This window comes from Rhinichthys klamathensis, unplaced genomic scaffold (genome assembly GCF_029890125.1).
Source record: "Rhinichthys klamathensis goyatoka isolate OS25496 unplaced genomic scaffold, OSU_Roscu_1.1 h1tg000059l_1, whole genome shotgun sequence".
Classification (NCBI taxonomy): domain Eukaryota; kingdom Metazoa; phylum Chordata; class Actinopteri; order Cypriniformes; family Leuciscidae; genus Rhinichthys; species Rhinichthys klamathensis.
In genome coordinates, this window is record NW_026606604.1 from 7110233 (window position 1) to 7130922 (window position 20690).

At 39.3% G+C, this 20690-nt stretch overlaps 1 protein-coding gene across 2 annotated transcripts in view; it reads right to left on the minus strand.

The window, feature by feature from the left end:
* Window positions 1–5481: 5481 nt before the first annotated feature.
* Window positions 5482–20690, minus strand: part of LOC130084048 (guanine nucleotide exchange factor VAV3) — a 71157-nt gene continuing 55948 nt past the window's right edge. Inside the window, exons 20-28 of one of the 2 annotated variants that reach the window (XM_056249205.1) lie at window positions 20399–20529; window positions 17386–17451; window positions 16857–16891; window positions 16228–16344; window positions 15130–15217; window positions 14550–14652; window positions 10129–10209; window positions 9007–9158; window positions 5482–5750 (exon numbers count right to left, since the gene is read on the minus strand). In XM_056249205.1, coding sequence (XP_056105180.1) covers window positions 5706–5750; window positions 9007–9158; window positions 10129–10209; window positions 14550–14652; window positions 15130–15217; window positions 16228–16344; window positions 16857–16891; window positions 17386–17451; window positions 20399–20529 — 818 coding nt within the window. In that variant the 3' untranslated portion in view covers window positions 5482–5705. The remainder of the gene's footprint in view (window positions 5751–9006; window positions 9159–10128; window positions 10210–14549; window positions 14653–15129; window positions 15218–16227; window positions 16345–16856; window positions 16892–17385; window positions 17452–20398; window positions 20530–20690) is intronic. The other variant, XM_056249206.1, reaches the window with a different exon arrangement.

A 20690-nucleotide genomic window follows, 5' to 3' on the forward strand; every position in this document is an offset into this window, starting at 1 on the left:
AAGTCATAAAATATTGGTTTTAATTGTTATAGAAAATAATTTATTAGAATATCGCTCTGTACATCAATAGAAAAAAATATTTAAGGGTGATTTTAACAGAACTCATTGGACACCTTTGATCATCATAGTATTAAAGGTCCCGTTCTTCGTGATCCCATGTTTCAAACTTTAGTTAGTGTGTAATGTTGTTGTTAGAGTATAAATAATATCTGTAAATAAAATTATAAAGCTCAAAGTTCAATGCCAAGCGAGATATTTTATTTTACAGAAGTCGCCTACATCGAACGGCCCGTTTGGATACATAATGGATAATATACAAGCATGGCCGTAGCCAGCTATGAGGTCACCGAGGTCCGGACCTCGGTCATTTTTTTTACATTCAAAAATAAAATGTCAAGCTCTCTGAATGATTAATTAGCAGTGTTTAAACCACCTCATATGAGTGTTTGCAATTCATGTTGCTGCGAGAAGCTGGCGCAGTGAACTGAACGGGGCTTGAGAGCGCGTTGTGAACGCGGGTGCAGCCTCCGTGTTGCCAGATCCACCTAATAGAAAGGTGGCAGTAGTCACCTGTTTTTCTGATTTAATGTGACACTTTAGGAAGTTATTAATGTGGGAAGGTTTAGTGATATATTAACCTTATTTCCAAAACACAAGCTTTGAACTTATTTCGGATTATTATTATTATTTTGTTTTGCTTGTTTTTCGTAGCAATATCTGGCAACATTTAACTGTCGGCATTAATACATTTAAAAAAAAAGAAGCTTATAGACAAACTGTAATTGCATAAAGCTACCACATTCGGTAAGACAAACGCAATGACAATCGATTATCTGTAAGAAATGTATAACACTATCAAAAACAATAGCATAAAACAGATCTGTATGTTAGCCTACAGAATGAAATTTGCCAAATAACTTACTGGCCAGCTGGAAGACGGCTCATGCTGTTTAGTTAACCTTTCACAAAGCCATCATAAAAACATTAATTAAAGCAGTGTTTCTCAACTAGCAATCTATTCAGTCAGCATATTTGTGTTTGATCTGTGTGAATTTCGTCCGAATTTGACGAGTGATTAAAAGATGGCTAATTCGTAACAGTTCGTACGACCTCACTCGTACGAATTAGTACGATTTTTGCTAAAACGTACATATTTGACGAGTTGCCCAATTCGTATGAATTCGTACGAATGACCCTGACCCCGCCCCTAAACCTACCCATCACGTGGGTTTAGACAAATCGTACAAATTCGTACGAATGAGGTCGTACGAATTCGTACGAATTAGCCATCTTTTAATCACTCGTCAAATTCGGACGAATTGGTCGTGAGATTGCGTTGAACTTGCTAGACCTACTTTTTCTTTGCACAAAACTCTCCAGAAAGTGCCATTTTGGTTTATTTTTCACAAAAAAAATCCCGGGGGGGCAAACCCTCGGACCCCCCTAGTGAGAGACTACCCCACACATAATTAAATCCAAATTTAACCCCTGTATATATATATATATATATATATATGCCAAATTCCATAAAAAAAAAGGGTCACAGCTTAATGTCCATTGGGAAATGTGGTTCCAATGGCCAAACCATTATTATAGCAAAATTCTTTACACAACACCCCGGACCTCACTAATTTTCAAACCCTGGTTACGGCCTTGCAGATGACAAATACGTTATAATAACCGTAACTACTACCGTTACTACTTAACTATACCTGTTCCATCTCTATACAGCACTCTGACTCTGTAGGCATTATTGTCCGACTCGAAATTAACACCGTTACTGAGAGTTTCTGATATTATCATCATTCTGAGCGCGAGGTCATGAAGCTCCGCCCCCTGTGCCGGAAGCAGCAGCTTATTTGCATTTAAAGGGCACACACTAAAACAGCGCGTTTTTCTGAGCCCCAAAAAATGACAATTTAAACATGCTGTAAAAAATTATCTGTTGGGTATTTTGAGCTGAAACTTCACATACACATTCTGGGGACATAAGAGACTTATTTTACATCTTGTGAAAAGGGGCACAATACGGGACCTTTAAAAGCAAACTGTCCAGCTCATTTTCTTTCACCAATTCCTTCTGTTTTTGAGTTAATTGATTCCCCCCCCCCACCCAGCCACCCCCACCCCCCACACACAAAACCAGACACAAAAGACTGCAATGCAGTTTGCAAAAAGAAGCAATATACATTTTTATTGTAACTTTATCAACATATATACAGTTCAAGTGTGATACAGCAGCTAGGTGGCGCTGCAGGACACTCGCATTGCACTGCTACAGGTTAGGCCACTGCGGCGGGTTACATGGCGCCAGGCTTGTGTATGTCTTTGGCTTCAGTGGACAGCAGATCATTAACCATGAGCCCCTCATAGTACCATCATTCTGTTACTCTAGGTTGCTTATGTAAATATGGCTTGCTTGGTTAATAGCCCCCACAATTGTTGAAGCATGCCACAATAGCAATTATTACACACACAAAGAAAGCATGAGACATTTAGTGACTCTCAGCACAACAACCCAGCCTTCAATTTTGCATTCACTTCTATTTTATGCCCGTAGGATGCCCTTAGCATTACATTAAAAAAAGTTTGAAGGACATCTAGATAAAGAGTGGAGAATATGATTATGAAGGTGTGAGTGGAGAAAACATAGAGAGATGCCGCAAAAGTGGAAATAGAGACAGAAATCCCTTTCCTTCGAGGTTAGAGATCGCTGGGTGATTAGTGGCCCAAAACTCTGTGTAGGAACAGACTCTGCCGTATATAAATATATAACGATGTGTGGAAGCCTGTTAAATCCGTCCTGTCAGGGTTCATCTCTGGGGAGAGAGGAGTGGGAACAGATTACCGGTGAGAAAGCTTAGAAAACCAATTCTACTGCTCACAGTTGGAGTGTAAGGGAACAGCGAACCCAGGAGAAGACCATAATCTGCCTCGGGCACGGATTTCGCCCCAGATTTCGGTGCCAGACCAAAAATCCTCTTTCAGTCGAAGCCCGAAAGAAAAAAAAATTGGCAATTCTAAAACCGACCTTTAACCTTTAGAAATAAAGGGAGGGAGAGGTATGGCCATGCCATAAACAGCTGGTAAATGTGATTTTCCTAATGAGAAGTTAATCTACTCGAATCCTCTGTGACATAACAACACTTCCTGTCAGTGAGGAGAGAACTGATACAGCATGACAGGAAAACACTGAATCTCTTTTTATGCTGCCTTTAAATCATGTCAGAATGATTGTATTTATGAGTTGAGCGTACATGAAAGTTATTAGGTTTGAAACTTTGAGCCCAGAGTTTCCGAATGTCAGTAAATCCCAGGCAGCAACATAGTGTCGGCCCAGATCCGGCCCACATCCGGTACGCATTTTTGTTTTACCGAAATCAATTGAATGCAAGTAAGTCTTTTAAACTCATTAGTACAGACTTTCCTGGACTTCAAGGCAGCATTATGATGATTGGGAAAAATCAAGGAAAGGACCAAAGAGGAAGAAGGAGAAACTATAAGCTGCCACTTAGTGGTGTTACATAGTGCTACATTGAGACAAAGATCACACAATGAGATGACTGATCAATGCCTTATTCATATATACATTTAAAAGACATTATCTTTAGAACACAGATAAAGATATATAAATCAATAAATATTTACCCTTTTTGCATGTCTTCTCATTTTACAGGAATGAAGAAGAAAAAAACATAATTCTTAAAACTTTTTTGTTAAATACATTATGTAGCTCTTTGGGAAGACAAAAATAAAATGATAAAAGATCTGTCCATGTGTTCAATCAAAGACTAATGTGAAGAAGAAATGGAAATGCTTTACATTGGACTTCTTTATAGGCACATAAGAGTGTATTTCCATATATGCGTTTAGTTTCTCTCTACTGGCTTTTTATCAGTTGAATCTTTTCAGTCATTTGACGGTATTCCTTTGAATGTCTTTTCCTGTCAAAGTCTCTTCTCAGATCACAAATAAATAAATAATACTTTGTGAGTGCACTTATATCTAACCATTTGAGAAACCAGCAGTGTTTCCTGATATGACCTTTCTCCGATTATAGAGTCTGTCACCTCAACACAGTCTAAACACTCTGAAAACTTTCATTTCATCACAGTTTAGAGGCAGCTCAGACTGCACAGATCTACATGTAGCTGCAGACAGGTAAAGCATCCATCTAGTTCATTACAACACAGGAAAATCTTGGAAGAAAGAGTCCCAAAGGGGAATACTGCAGGAAGTGAAAACACATCCAGTATCCCGTCCAACAGTACAGTACAGAACACTGCTATATTTAGATTGAATGAAGAAATGACTTACTTAATAACCCTTGGCCAAGAAGGTTATCAATACACATCAATGGTAAACTTGACTGACATCTGAAAAATAACAGTGTCCTTGGACAAATAACAAATTTAGGGAATTTTGTGTACCCAGACAACATAGTGTCGGCCCAGATCCGGGCCACATCTGGTACATGTGGATTACATACGTTCCAGATCTGGGCCGACACTATGTTGCTGCCTGAGTAGAAATAAGCATTATATTTTATTGATCAATATTAATAATATATATTATAATAAATGTATTATATTAGTTTTATATATACATACACACAAATTAATATAATACATTTATTATAACAATTTTTATTTTATATGATATTTTTAAGAATAATTTAATATTTTATTACATATATTATATTGGCCACCCTACGATTCAGACACTGAAAAATCCATATCGGTCAACCACTAATTTACACATATCGAGACTTTCAAGAGTTCTGATTCACTGGATCTGCCTCATTGTTTTTCAATGTGTCAGTTCTTCCTGCAAATGTGTGTAAATCCCCCTCATTAGTTGATAGAGAAGGCACTGTCTGCACTATCTACCAGGATCCTTTCTGCATGAGGTGACACAATGCTTTCGGGGCCATGGGCCCCTGCTGAAAAAGCTGTTTACAGGCCTGTCACCGCAATCCCTTTTGTTTCCTGTCAACGTCTCGCTGCGCGGATCAGATAAACACGCCGTGACAACCCCAAAATATATCTCTCGAGATAAGCGTGCGAGAAACACGACGCACAAAACAACCGGTCGTTCCCTTTAAGTGGAAATCTGAAAATAAGAGAGATTTCGTAGGAAGGAAAAAGGGAAGAGACAGCAATCAATTACCGCGGCCTACATGGCAGAGAGCTATGATCTTAATCTGAGACGAATAGCAGGGTGGGAGGGTCTTCCGCGAGTGAGAACACCTCCAGGGCAGTGTACACACGGGGAGGGGGCATCATCAATAATAGTGGAGGAAAGGAGGACTCAGGCAAGGTCAGGACAAACATGTTTCCCTGTGAGCCGACAGACTGCCGCACACATACAGAATTAGTTCACGGTGTAACCTCAGTCTGTTTCCGTGCGTTCCATCTCAGGGCCCGGATTCACCCGCGGCGCTCCCGTCCAGGTGCCCGGAAGGGTCTTTTGAGATCTGGCTGAGGGTTTGGGGTTGTGTTTTATAATCTGCTCCCTGAGAGACAGTCCTTCATCTATCAAACCCTGTGCACTTCCTCCAGGATAGACAAACAAGACAGAGAGTGAGCGAGAGCACCAGCCAATCAGCTGACTCCGTGACTCAGCTCAGTGTAGTCCAGTCGAACGCAGTCCATGTGCTTTCTTTCCTTTTATTTCCTTTCTCTTGTGCGCGGTCGTTGAGCCGTTCACTCCTCGCCCTCTTCTACGTACGTGGAGGGGAACCAGCCCACCTGTGGATGAGACAGAACAGAAGGAATGAGTGATTAGAGGAGAAGGTTGCGGGGGGTATTACAGAGGATTTGCGTCACTTCATTGCCTGGATAACCTTGAGGATGCGCCTGCTGCAAGAGGAGGGGAGGAGAGTCGGCGCTGGATTGTTTAAGCAATTCTGGAGGCTGCACACAGGCCTGAGCAATAATATCCAAAGGGACAGTATGACAGAGCTGTTTTTTCTTTTGATCGGCCAAATCAAGGAGGGAGAGAGAGGAATGGCTGTGCTGTTCCTGTGACCGTCTACTATGGCTATTTTGTGATGCAACAAGTTTTGGGTGTCACATCATTTTTCTATACTCAATGACAGCAAAATGCACAAAGCAATTTCTGTTTCAAAAACCTTTTAACAGATGTTTCCAAGACTACATTGGTCATTTTGCAAATTTAACAAAACTGTATCTTAGTAAGCTGGATAAACTTTATACTGGTAATAATTCAGCATAATTTGCAACAACAATGTAGAATACTGTAGCCTGGTTAAAACCAGACCATTCTCAGTTGTAACTGAGTTATGGTCTGGCAAAGCGTCATAGACAAATCATTTCCAGCGGGGCGTCACCAACGGACGTCGCGGATAGACCTAAACCAATCAGAGCGATGAAGGAGATGACGTATGCAGAGCGGCGGAGAAACATCTCCGAGTGTTGTTCTTTGCTCGGTTTTTAACAAAAAGGAAACGTTCAAATCGCTTAAAACAGACGCGATAGCTGATTCGAACGAGTGATGTTCGACGGCGGCATCCATCTTTGTAATGTAGGCCTCAAAATCTGCTTCAAAATCCCAGCGCTGTCGTCATCGTGTAAAGCCCGCCCCAACGTTTCTGATTGGTGCCTCGATTTCGGCGGATTGGAAATGGGCTTGAATGAGCTCTTTGCCAGACTAACTTTCAGAGCAAATCTAAATTTGCCGGAAGTTGTCTGGGTTTTCCCAGGCTAACAATACTGTACATCACGGAAAACATCGTTTCACGCAACACTGTTGACAATCACAGCTGATTAGGACAAAACGCAGATTAACAATGGAGAGATGTGATTTGTTGGTTGACGTTTGATCGTGTCACACCTCGAATACAACATGAATACAAAAGGAACACAAACAGTTCTGTCCATTTCAGGAGGAGACAGGGGGACTGTTCAAAGCACTGATCCCAGAATCTATAACTGCCATCCATAAAACAGCCCTGAACGTTTTATTCACTAAATTACAGCCTTCCTGACGAAACCATTATAAGACAGCTCAAGAGGCTCAAAAAAACATTTGACAGTTCGATGCGCTTTAAGTACAAATAAGCTTCTTGGCTCAGTATGAAATAATGCCGCTTAATTCAATAGTGAGGCCACATTTTCTGTGCGGTTTCAGTTTTCTGACGCTCTTAGCAAGGATGTCTGTCATCTTAGATCAGAGAAGAGAAGCATATGAAGAGACAGTTTAAACAGACAGTATAGTAGTTTCACATTTATGTAGGGTATGAAGGTGCTCTATGACTGCACTAAACACACTTTGTATTTTAAAATTAAGATTATTTTATTGTTATATTTTACTATCTAGTGAACTTATATTGTTATATTATAAAGCAAATTGTATTTAGCGATTAACTATGTGTCAAAATGTGCAGTGTAAACTGGAACATACTACAAGAAATACTGTATACCATAATGATAAGGACTGGAAGCCATTATTTCAGTCTTCAGTGTCACATGATCATTCAGAAATAATTTTAACATGCTGATTCGCTGCTCAAGAAACATATTTTTTTTATCAATGTTGAAAACAGTCGCTTAATAATTTTGTAAATATTTCTTTTCAGGATTTTTTGATAAATAGGACGTTCAAAAGAGCAGCATTTATTTGAAATAGAAATCTTTTGTAACATTATAAATGTCTACTGTCACTTTTGATCAATTTAATGCATCCTTGCTGAATAAAAGTATTTATTTCTTTAAAAAAAAAAAAAACTGACCCTGAACTTTTGACCGGTAGATTATATTACTTAATATATAAGAGTTGTTTTGTTTTGTTTTCAATTTTATTTTACATTTTATTTTACAAATTTTATTTACAAATGAAAATAATCCTTTTTTCCATGATGATAACTTGACACTACACAAAGAATTTAATGTGCCACAAAACTTTTAAACTATTTTAACTAACACTATTTAAAACTTTTATTGTTGCATTATGAGTAGGGATGGGAATTGATAAGAATTTAACGATTCCGATTCCATTATCGATATTGCTTATCGATCCGATTCCTTATCGATTCTCTTATCGATTCTCATTGGGTGAGGGAATAAGTACAAATTTGTTTGTTTGTATTAACTCGCTTTAATATCTGATCAGAAGACACAGCACAGAGTATACACAAATTATGTGTAGCAACCTCAGAACAAACCTAAAAGTAGGTGAGCTACTTCTCAAAGTAAAGACCAGGGACCCATAGCCTAGGGCAGTGTTTCTCAACCAGTATGCCATGATGGCACGCTAGTGTGTGCCTTGAAAGATTATCAAGAAGAGAAATTGTTCATTTTCACATTCATTGGTCCAGACAAAAAAATAAATAAAACTGGCATTTATGTGCCATAAAAACTAAAAACACAGACTGAAATCAGTCAAGGAAGAGCTTGTGCCATTTGGAATATTAACAGTGCTCATTTAGATTCAACCTGAAACAAAATTCAACTGACATAAAAAATACAAAGAAGTCTTCTGTAAAGTCCACAACTACCAACTTATGAATGAAATGGCGCTCACATTAACTAAGTAGACGACAGGGCCTGTCCTGCCTGGAGAGTTTAAAGTTACCTTCGGCATTAGCCCCGTTAGCTCTGCTGCTGCTTGACTCACTTGTGTCACTAAGCAGTGTTAGTGTATCAAACACGCGACAGTCCTGCAAATGAATTGCATGCTGTGTGGCCAAATGTTTCTGCATATTGGAGGTAGTTCCCCCCTTTGACGAAATGGAAATTTTATAAGTGTTGCAAGTGACCGTATTGTCGTCTTTTCGCGCTAAATATAACCAACATTCGCATTTGCAAGGAGTGGAACCGATAAGCGGAATTGATAAGCAGGCATGCTAACGGTTCCAAGAAATCGATTGACACCGGTTCTCGGTTCCCATCCCTAATAATGAGTTTCACGTATTAATTTATGCAGTGTATAATACGTAGTAAGCAGTAAGCTAGTATACTTCCAAACACATCTACACACACTTACCCGCCCATTGACTTCGCCTCTCCACCAGCCATTGGCTCCAGTTTTGCTGTAGATCTTCACCACGTCGCCCTCCTGCAGAGACAGTTCCCGCGTGTCCCGGGAGCTGAAGTCATAGCGGGCTCTCGCCACACCCATCACCTTGGGAGTGAACACTGTAGAGACAAGAAACAAGAGTGAACATTTAGCAGCAAACATCACAGGACAAAAAATGAAGATGAGAATCAGACCAAATTAAGCAGACAAACAGAGAGAGGATGGATGCAGCAGAGTCAGGCTGTATAGTTTCCCTGAGGACTCTTGTAATCACCGCACTCCTTCATGTGTTTGCCTGCCTTAGCACATCCACTCTAAATAAATGATTCTCGCGAATCTGGGACGGGTCCAATCACAGCTGAAGTGGCTGTTTTGATTATGTCTTGAGATGTGTCAACAGCATAATCCGCTGGGTTAATTACATTTCAGGCGACTTTTCCCTCAAAAACACATCATGTTCCTTCTACCAGCTCACTGTCTATTAGACGTTTTGTTGGACTGTTTCGCAGTTCTCTCTAAATGCGGTGGGCCGAGGGAAATACGTGGTGGCGGATTCAAATGAGCCTTTGTTTTTATCGGACTTCAGAGGCTCTGAAGACTTTGTGAACGGCAGCCAGAGAAGCTAGGCCCTCCGCCAGACGTGTGTTGATGAGATCCGCCTCGGTGCCAGGGTGCTTTCTCTTCAGCTGTTTTAAAGTGAGCAAGACTTGTACAGACAGGGAACTGGCTGCCAGCTAGCTGCCGCCATGCTCAAAGCGAGAAGTTTGTAAAGGAGGGAGAGAGAGAGATGTCACAAAGTTAGGCCGACTCCTTCCTTTTCATCACAGCTCCCTTGACAAAAACCGCCCGTAATGACGGATCTAATAAGCTAACTACCTGAAATGAGATAATGATGAGTCACAGTGTCTCCCAGTCTGACAAAGGACATATGGTGCATGCATTAAAGGAGATGATTGTGGCTATGGAATGCTCTATAAACAGACACGCACAATGAGATGGGAGGCGGGGTTAAACGCAGGGCATGGCAGCCTCAGATCTCCTAGACCTTGACAAAATGACACCAATGGATAAGAAAACATGTACCTGTACCTGACCAGAATGGGGCGGTAGAAGGGGGGACAAAGCTGTAGCCGGCGGGAGTTAGAAAAGACAGGCCGCAGAGCAACGGGGCTGAGGTGTGGCAGAGGCATGGGCGCGGCGGTGGGGCGAGGCGGGTGAGGTAGGGGTGCGGCGAGGGTAAAGAGAAGAAAAGCAAAAGAAAAAGCATGTTTAATTGAAACGTAACATTTGCAAGCAAACAGAGCAGATTGTAAACACTTGGCCTTATTCTAAGAGCTTCAAACCGGTTTTACACGGTGGAATATTTCTATTCACATCCCAATCCACCGAGAACTATCGATGAGGTCTGGGTTTACTAGTAAAACTCCAGGAGCGTCTGTGGCAGTGAAGCGAGTTCCCCTCGCCATCTGATGCTCCATCTGACCGGCTCGGCCCAGAGCGTCTCGGACCACCAGTGCGTCAGCAACACAATATGTTTCCTCACCCACTCTTCTGTGGAAGGCAGCCAAAGCCATACGGCACTAAGCGTAACTAACAAGACGTCGGTAAACATTGAACAATCTGATGACTGGGAGTGTGTCATATCTTTAAAAAGATGAGTCTTCACCTACTTTTTTTTTTTTTATAAATGTGAATGTTTGGAGCTTGTCTAATCTCAATAGATAGATAGATAGATAGATAGATAGATAGATAGATAGATAGATAGATAGATAGATAGATAGATAGATAGATAGATAGATAGATAGATAGATAGATAGATAGATAGATAGATAGATAGATAGATAGATAGATAGATAGATAGATAGATAGATAGATAGATAGACAGACAGACAGACAGACAGACAGACAGATAGACAGACAGACAGACAGACAGACAGACAGACAGACAGACAGACAGACAGACAGACAGACAGACAGACAGACAGACAGATAGATAGATAGATAGATAGATAGATAGATAGACAAACAGACAAATAGATAGACAGACAGACAGACAGATAAATAGATAGATAGATAGATAGATAGATAGATAGATAGATAGATAGATAGATAGATAGATAGATAGATAGATAGATAGATAGATAGATAGATAGATAGATAGATAGATAGATAGATAGATAGATAGATAGATAGATAGGCAGGCAGGCAGGCAGGCAGGCAGGCAGGCAGGCAGGCAGACAGACAGACAGACAGACAGACAGACAGACAGACAGACAGACAGACAGACAGACAGACAGACAGACAGACAGATAGATAGATAGATAGATAGATAGATAGATAGATAGATAGATAGATAGATAGATAGATAGATAGATAGACAGACAGACAGACAGACAGACAGACAGACAGACAGACAGACAGACAGACAGACAGACAGACAGACAGATAGATAGATAGATAGACAGATAGACAGACAGACAGACAGACAGACAGACAGACAGACAGATAAATAGATAGATAGATAGACAGACAGACAGACAGGTAGACAGACAGACAGATAAATAGACAGACAGACAGATAGATAGATAGATAGATAGATAGATAGATAGATAGATAGATAGATAGATAGATAGATAGATAGATAGATAGATAGATAGATAGATAGATAGATAGATAGATAGATAGATAGATAGATAGATAGATTTTCTCACTCTGTTCGTTATTTGGCAAGCAGTTTAAATCTAACTGGGTTCAGAAGCATTTAATGTCTTTCTTAAACATCTGTTCAGGGTTTTGAAGAGACAACACAAGCTGAGACTAACCAAGCTCATGAATATATGCAGGAGCACATGCTGTGTCTCCAAAAGGCCTTGTCTCAGACCACTATCCAACCTGTGATGTCCGAGCTGCTGATGGGCACTTGAGATTCCACCCACGTCACTCCAGAAAAGCCGGGCCATTCGCCCACTATTCTGCAAAGACTGCGAGGCTCAAACCTTCAGCACGTCGTTACTCATAATGTGAATATTCAGGGTTATGGATTTGCCGTCCAACCCGTATGGCTTGCTTAACATTCGATGGAATATAAGTAGAAACGCAACCTAGCTGACAGCATCTCCAGAGCTTTCTGGATATAAATAAAAATGAGGATGGAAAGGGCAACTATCAAGCAATTTGTTCCGTCTTCACCTGTGAATTAAAGTCACGAATATTTTGGTGTCTAACACGAACAATTGTATAGGTAACCCTGTACAACTGTTTCCGTTCTGCAATGCAGATTTTCTCCGGTTAAAATTCTCTTGCTGTATGCTCCTATACAGGGTCAAGTTACCACTTAGAGTAGATGCCCCTGTTGCTCTTTACATCCTGTTTACATGAAAGACTTGTGCGCCTCTGGCAGCCATCTAAAAAACAATTGCATATGATTTGCATGTATTGGCACATAAGCAGACGCTGAGATGAGAAAAAAGAAAAGAAGAAGCTGTGCTGCATGGGAATAGAGCTTGGGGATGAGAAGAGAAAAACAGCAGCAATGCATGCTGGGAGATCCATTCTTCGGTCAGAGTCGCTTTCGAATCTCTTTCGTCCTCTTTGTTAAAGCAGTGAAGCGTTTGAGTGACGTCCCCCAGCTTCTCAATCTGCCAACATTTCCCAATCGCGGCAAACCCTCACTGTGACATATGGAGCTACAATAAAATCTCATCTAAGTGTTGATTGCAATGCGCCATAAACTCTCAGATCAGGCTGTAAGCACAGCTCAGTAACAGCCCCTGTTTGACATTTTTAACTCGCTCCTCTCCCACAGCTGGAAAACAACACGGATGTCTTAGGAGCTTTCGCAACCACAAAGCCATGAACAGACAGAAGATCTCGAAAACTTCTTTGGCCAGAAACAAAAAAATGCTGACGTGAATGCTGCAAGTATGTGAGTCTAGTTTTTAACTGAAAATTTTGTCCTGCATGAACATACTCGTTTCATATGTGCTATATCCGTATATGTTTATTTATAATTAAAATAATTCAATTTAAATATTTAATATAAATAAATAATTATATATACACTACTATGTAAATGTTTGGGGTCAGTAAGAATTTTTTAAAGACCCGTGCTCACCAAGGCTTTATTTATTTGATCAAAAATACTAGGGCCGGGACTTTAACGCGTTAATTAAGATTAATTAATTACAGACTTTAACGGGTTAATTAATTACACAAAAAATAACACGTTAAAGACTTATTTTTGCACCGCGGAACGTTTCTCGAGTTTCGGCGGGCCGATTATACTGGAGCACCAACTAGCGTTCATGATGACTTCAGACAACAACAAACCACAGTGAACATGAACGAAGAAGCTGACGAGACCGCTTTGGTTGGCCCCGTGGATGGGACATTATGTTATAAAAAACGAACGGATGGAAGCGTCGATAAGAGCATGGTTGTGTGCAAGCTATGCAACAAGGAATAATTCGCTATTGCTATTAGTGTAGTGTAGCAATATGCTATTGCTACACTTAATGGTAAAAATTGCACTGGTCTGCTGGACTTGGTTGAACAAAAATAAACAATAATTTGTTGCTTAAGCTTATGTATTCAGTCATTATTCAATGGTATACTAAAAATCCATGTGAAAAAAATTACTTCTCCCTGTTCTCAGGTCAAATATCTATGCAATTAAAATGCGATTAATTTCGATTAATTAATTACAAAGCCTCTAATTAATTAGATTAATTTTTTTAATCGAGTCCCGGCCCTAAAAAATACACATTATTACAAAATTATTTTTTATTTTTTATTTATTTAACTGTTTACTATTTTAATGTATATTAAAATGTAATTTAGTCCTAAGATGGCAATGCACATTTTTTGGATCGATTCTTTGATGATTAGAAAGTTCAAACGAACAGCAATTTGAAGTATAATTTCTTTGTAAATTTTGTAAAAGTCTTTACTGTCACTTACTGAAAATTGGAGGGGGGAATCTTACTGGCCCCAAATTTTTTAATTGTATATATACAAATATGCCATATATAAGGCATAGAAACAAGGTTGAGAAACACATTATAGCGTCCCTTGTGCCACTGATAATAAAACCTGTATTTGCATTCTGATATTTCCAAACGTAATGTGAAATTGAGCTTCTAGTTAGAAGCATTTGCGTTATACTAGTTCATGCTTCAGGCTTTATAATCTTACATACCATAGTATAAAAATGCACCTTCTGGTTATGACAAACACTAAGAGAAATGTATCCTTAAACATCGAGACACCTGGGAACACGCGAGAAGATTTGGTCTCAAACACTGCTGCCATAGCAGCCACCCCTGGTGACCATAGCTTCTGGCCATCACAACAATGTCACATGTTTTGGACTATTAAAGAATGAATCATTGTTTATACTCAAACTAAGATAAAGTGAGGCTTTTGTGTTAAATAGAACAAGCGTACGTTTTGTTATTTGTGAGTTGTGTTTGTGTGAATCTGGAACTAGCGTGTTTGTGCACAGGACGTACTGTTGGCTCCGTTCTCCGGCTCTCGGTAGGCGAACTGCAGTTGGGTATCAAGTGTCCTGAATCCTTCCCGCAGAGAGTGATGTTTGTAATACTCGATCAGCTCCTGCATTAAACACACACATACGCTCAATGTGATGTCAGTTCACATAAAAGGGTAAATATCTACAGCCATTAAAAGGGAAAATAAAAAAATTAATATATGAACGGATTCAATATGACTCCAGCATTCACAATCCAATAATGTTATTTAACTGGCATTTGCGAGATCGAATCTAAAAGCGCTTTCAAAAAAAAAGCTGACAAAAGACATTTGATTTTTCTACAGAATAGAGACATTAAGCAGCATGATTTCCTAATGCCCTTTAGAAGGCAAACAGATGACAAAACAAAAGGGATTGTATAAATGATACAAAGAGATTTCAAATGTAATAAGCTGGTATAACGCAAACATTTATCTTTATTGCACTGATTCCACTGACCTTAAAAACATATGAGCATAACATTTACTTTTCAGTCTATATGATAAAGACGTTTTAATAATACTCTTTGCTGAAAACTAGCACAAAACATTAGCACATACCAAAATGCTTCTGAACTTCCTGTTTTCTGCAATGTAGAAGAGTCCCTCCTTTGTTAAGATCTTGATGTGTTTCACGTCGTTGTTGTACCTGTGGGCCATGAATAAATGATGAGAGTAATTTTCTGGTGATCATTGCGATCGATGCTGCCTATCCCCTATGGGAAGCTGCCATAGTAATGCATGGGGCAAAGAGCTTTTCATGCAGGGAGAAGGGGTCGATAGCGAGGGGTGGGGCGTCTCCATTAGTCCTTGGATTAAAAGTTACGAGCTCACATTTTTTAGAGCCAAAGTGCACAGGACTGTCTGCAAACAAGAAACACTGATAAAATGGGGCAGTTTATGTCTTTCGGCCTTGCACTCAAACACACGTAGTTGGAGTGTGTGAAAAATGTTTTTTTATTAATATTGCTGTGGGTTACGGAGCCCCGCACATAACATGCAGACAAAAAAAATAATAATGTGGCCATGAATTAAGAAATTGTTTCCACAATCTATTAATTAGTTTCCCTCGTTTTAGTAAATCGTGGCCATAGTGAAGTAATTAATTCACTCAGTTTTGTTAAACCGTGGCCACGAATTAAGAGTTCGTTCCCATGATTTATTAATTTGTTCCCTCGTTTTAGTAAATCGTGGCCACGTTCAACTAACTAATATACATATTTTTTTCCTGGACTCTGTAGTATGGGAGCTTGTTTCGGCCACTGAATCAAAAATAAAAAAGGTAATTGCTACTTTTTATTACACAATTGCATGATATGAAGTCGCAATCGTGTGTTATACAGTCAGAATTGCAAGATATAAACTTGCAATTCTGAGAAATAAAGTCAGAATTTCCAGATAAACTTTGTATCTTGTAATTCTGATTTTATTTCCTCGTAATTCTGAAATGTAAACTCGCAATTGTGAAAAAAAAAAGTCAGAATTGTGAGATAAAAAGTTGAAGAGATCTTTTAAAAAACAAGCTTCCATACCGTAGTGGGTGGAATATTGCAGTTATGAAACTTTTTCTAAGCTAGTTTTTACTAATCATTAGTTTTTGTTTTGTTTTGAAATACTTTTTTTTACAGTAAAATAACTAAGTGTGCTGTTGTAACTCACTTGATGCTGATGGCGTACTCGTGAAACTCTCGGCTTCTGTGACGGACCAGGTACGTGCTGCTCCTCCGGTTGAGCAGCGCAGCCTCAGCCTGCACCCTCTCAATTGAGCCTGCAAACCTAAACCAAAGGTCAGAGGTCAGAGTTGAGGGTTAGGGTTAACAAAAAAGTTAACAAGGCAATATTGTTGACCTGTGGCTGCAAAAAAAGTCACATGAACAAACAATTGTATTTACTCTTTTTTAGAAAATATAATGGGAGAGTAATAAAAAATTAGAGGGGAAATAGAATTACGAAAATTACAGGAAATTAAATAAAAAAAAAATGATGGTAGGCTACTATAAAATGTCATTATGCAAAAAAAATATTTTATAGTAAAATGTATGGCAATATATAATATGGATATTTTATGAGATTCTCCCAGTTATCCGTAGTATTTGTAATGTAGTTTGTAAAATATTCTAATTATAATAATTAATAAAAAGTACTAAATTATTTATATAATAATGAAATGTCAGAACATTTTAATACATAATGATAAATAGAAGAAAAAATATTAAAGAAATTCAAAAAATTAAATGGTTATATTCTGGTACAAAATTATATTCTGGTAGAGAGAATAAAGATCGTACCAAGGCTGGGAAGAGTAGTCAATAGGTTTGGGTACCTAAAAAAGATAAAGAGATAAAAAAGGAGGTGAGAAAGAAAAAAGTGGAGCACACGTGCGCTTTTGTTCTTGAAATTCCACACAACCTGATTTTCATACAGTATTTTTAACTTGCAGCTCAAGTCTGGGACAATACAGCTCATATTAGCGCTAAACCCTGCCCCACTTACTACAACCACAATTGCTTTTATAAATGCACTCATAAAGATAATCTGACATATTTTTCTTAACATGATTTAATATGACTTGTACATAATTATGACTGATACAGTGTTATGCCTGCTATTCACATGACAAACCAGCATTACAGACAATCACCAACAATGCACCTGTCATTCAAAAACAATACGGAAGAGGTGCATGCATACCTAAATCATTCGAACACAACATGCACACAAGGACAAGCCTACCTTGCCTTGATCACATTTGTTTTTGTTTGCCAGAGAATAAAGAATGTTTTTAGCATTATAATATAATCCGGTATTTGTACTCACACACGGGCAAGGCTTCACTGCGTCGCTTGGAAAGAAGCCAACATCCTTAGTTGCCAGGACTTTACCCTGAAACCATGGCAAGATAATTACATTACGTTCAGCTGGGCAACTCCTCCTCAATAATTCAGTAACAATTAGCACTTAACACGAGTCACGACACGCTACAAATTTACAGCAGAGTTCATCAGAGCTGAAAAAGTCTTGGGAGAATACAGGAGAATGAGCAAACAGTATAATACATCCAGAAGTGTTGAAAACTGTTTTCACTGCTTAACCTTTTTGTGGAAACAATGATACCATTCAAACATTTGTGGTAAGATTTTTTTTTTTAAAAAGAGAGAAGTTCATACTTTAATACAAAGATGCATTAAATTGATCAAAAGTGACAGTGAAGACATTTACAATGTTACAAAAGATTTATATTTAATAAATGCTTTGCTAAATTTAATAAATGCTGTTCATTGAACTATATTCAAAGAAAAGTATCACAATTTCTGAGCAGGACAACTGTTTTCAACATTGATAATAATAAGAAATGTCTCTTGAGCAGCAAATCAGCATATTAGAATGATTTCTGACGGATCATGTGACACTGAAGACTGGAGCAATGATCTTTTTATTTATTTAGTATCTTAACTTAAACTAAATGAAAATGAGAAATGTTGCTTTGGCAACTAAATGAAATATTTTACTTTATTTCAGTTAATTTCGACTTTTTTATGGTTTAAGTTTTAGTTTAGTTTAGTTAAGTTTTATCTAATTGGCAAATAATGTATATACAGAGACTTCAAGAACGACCTCAAATAAAACGATCAACTGATACAGCTGTTGCTGATGTAACAACAACTGACGGTTCTCCTGCCGGTAACGCTCGGCCTCGGATCTTTCCCTTCCTCCTCCTCCTCCTCCTCAGACAGTCTTCCAGGGAGATGTAGAAAGTGCATTTCTGTCTCATCTACCTCTTCCTTGAACAAATTTGATTTGTAAGTGGATCCTTAAGCACACCCCCTCCCCTCCCCAATGCATTTAGTGCATTGACATTTTATCAGCACTCTCGTGATGCCGCCCCACTATTGGTTGTTGCTCAGATAAGGGCCTAATAATGATTAAACTCATAACCCTGTTAGATCAAACAGATGGCAACCAAAGGCCCAAATGGAATTACAGTGAATGATTGCGTTTGTCTAGGCACCAGAGCGGCAATAATTGTCTCCGGGTTACCACAGCTACGAGGGCTCTGATCGCCCTTTGCTCCGTCCGGAGCTGCCGCGGGATGCTGGATATTACGAGGTCTCAGGTGACACGGGTGGTGTAATTTTGCATGAGCTCAAATTGAATAAATCAAACAACTTCCGGGTGCACGGGACAGCTGGGCGTTCGGAGCCTGCAGCGGATGGCGGTCTTAGAATGAGGCAGAACGAGATTAACATGTTAAAACTGAGCTGTGGAGAAGCGTCCTGGACAGCTGGACCCGTCTGACGGAGAGGGATGTAGGGGCATTCGAGTGTGTGCCAGGCTCTGCCAATTCTCTGGCTCTCTAGACAATCATTGGCTGGTTTCCTCATTGCCTTGGCACATAAATAACCAGAGCAAGAAGAGTGGGCATCAAGATGAACTGCGTGTTCTTTTGTGTCCCATCCCAGAAGAACATTTTACTGCTCAAAAGTTGCTCTTTCTTAAGAAACATAATAACTCAATTGCTTCAGCTTTTGAAGTATCAACTTTTTCTCAGGTGTGCCTATTACAAATTACACAAATGAGGTACAATTAATGTGGGTACTTTTTGGTCTTTATAGAATTTGATAACAAATGCTCAAATCTCTGACTTATATCTGGACTTTGGCATTTTGGCAAATCTGAGCACAGTGTGTGACACTGGAGCCTTACGGAGAACGTGATTTCACCAAGTACAACATGTTCCTCGATCAATATCTTTGTTGATCCTGGAACAACATTCCAATCAACCACTCAGATTTGAGGGACAAGTTTACAGTTTATGTCAAGTTTAGGCTTACAACCAGGGTTAAATGCTTCTACATCAGTGTTGTTCACCTATCATTTCAATCTGATTTTAGGGATAAGTTATGGGTAGGGTTAGGGGTAAAGACAGGGTTAGGACTACATCAGACAGGAATGTTGTTCCAGGGTCAACAAAATATATTGATCCAGGAACATGTCTTAAGTGGCAAAATCACGGTGACCGGAGACTTACTGGGACTGTTTCTCATGAGAAAAATCAGCAGGAGACTTGGACCCCATCCCAAATGGCGCACTTTATAGTCTTGCGATGATCACCATGTGCCCTTAAAGTCCATGAGGCAGTAACGTGTCACATTTGTTATTTTAGGCTTCACACTTTTTGGTCTACGCAGCATTATGTCATCAATGTGTGGACATTTGGGGCGACAATTAGTGACATTTAGCCCAGTTTTCCTGGATATAAAAAAACTTAAAAATTATTTTTTATACTATAACAAAAATAAAAGGAAAACTGAAAATATTAAGGGGAAAAGTTAATGCCAAAGAACTGCCATAAACTATAAGCTAAATGCATATTTCTTGTAAAAGTTTAAAAGCACAATAGGGGAAAAGGTTCATAGGAAAGTGATTAGCATTGCACTCCAAGAAAGAGTTAATCATTAATCTAAATCTATTTGTGTGAATTTCTTTTGTGCGGCTCATGCCAGAGAACTGCATGTGCAGAAACACCTCCTATACAATTAAAATGTGACAAATTAAACCTGTCGTCGAGCGCGTGTCTGCTCTATGGGCGTTGTGCTGGTCTGTGTTGTTTTTGTACGGCTATGAAACCTAACCCACAACAGCTTTCTTGTGTTGTATAAAGGGTTGGATTATTTAGCATTTCACAGTCAGTCACGCTTAGCAAAGCATAACAACACAGTCGCTCGGCCTTTGCCACAAACACAAGAGGCAATCAATTAGCAGCTGAACACCGTTCCTGCAGGGCCGCATGACTTAAAAAGTTTATGACGAGCGAGTAAAACTGTCTCACCTTCCACCAAGAGCTGCGGATGTTCGCCTCCATCACCTCAACAACGTCCCCAACGTTGATTTTAAGCGGTGGGCCGTACGGGGGGCTCGGAACACAATAATAATTACGGATGACCTGCATCTTAGGTAGATCTGGGGGGTAAAAAAAAACACAGAAATTTTTTTAAAATAGTGCATTTGCATCTATATTGCGAACGAGCATGCTGAACTTTGACAGAGTGTCATTACTGCATGCTTTGACATTCCGGCACATAAAGAACAGGTTTATTTACGTGACGCGGTGATCGTAAATC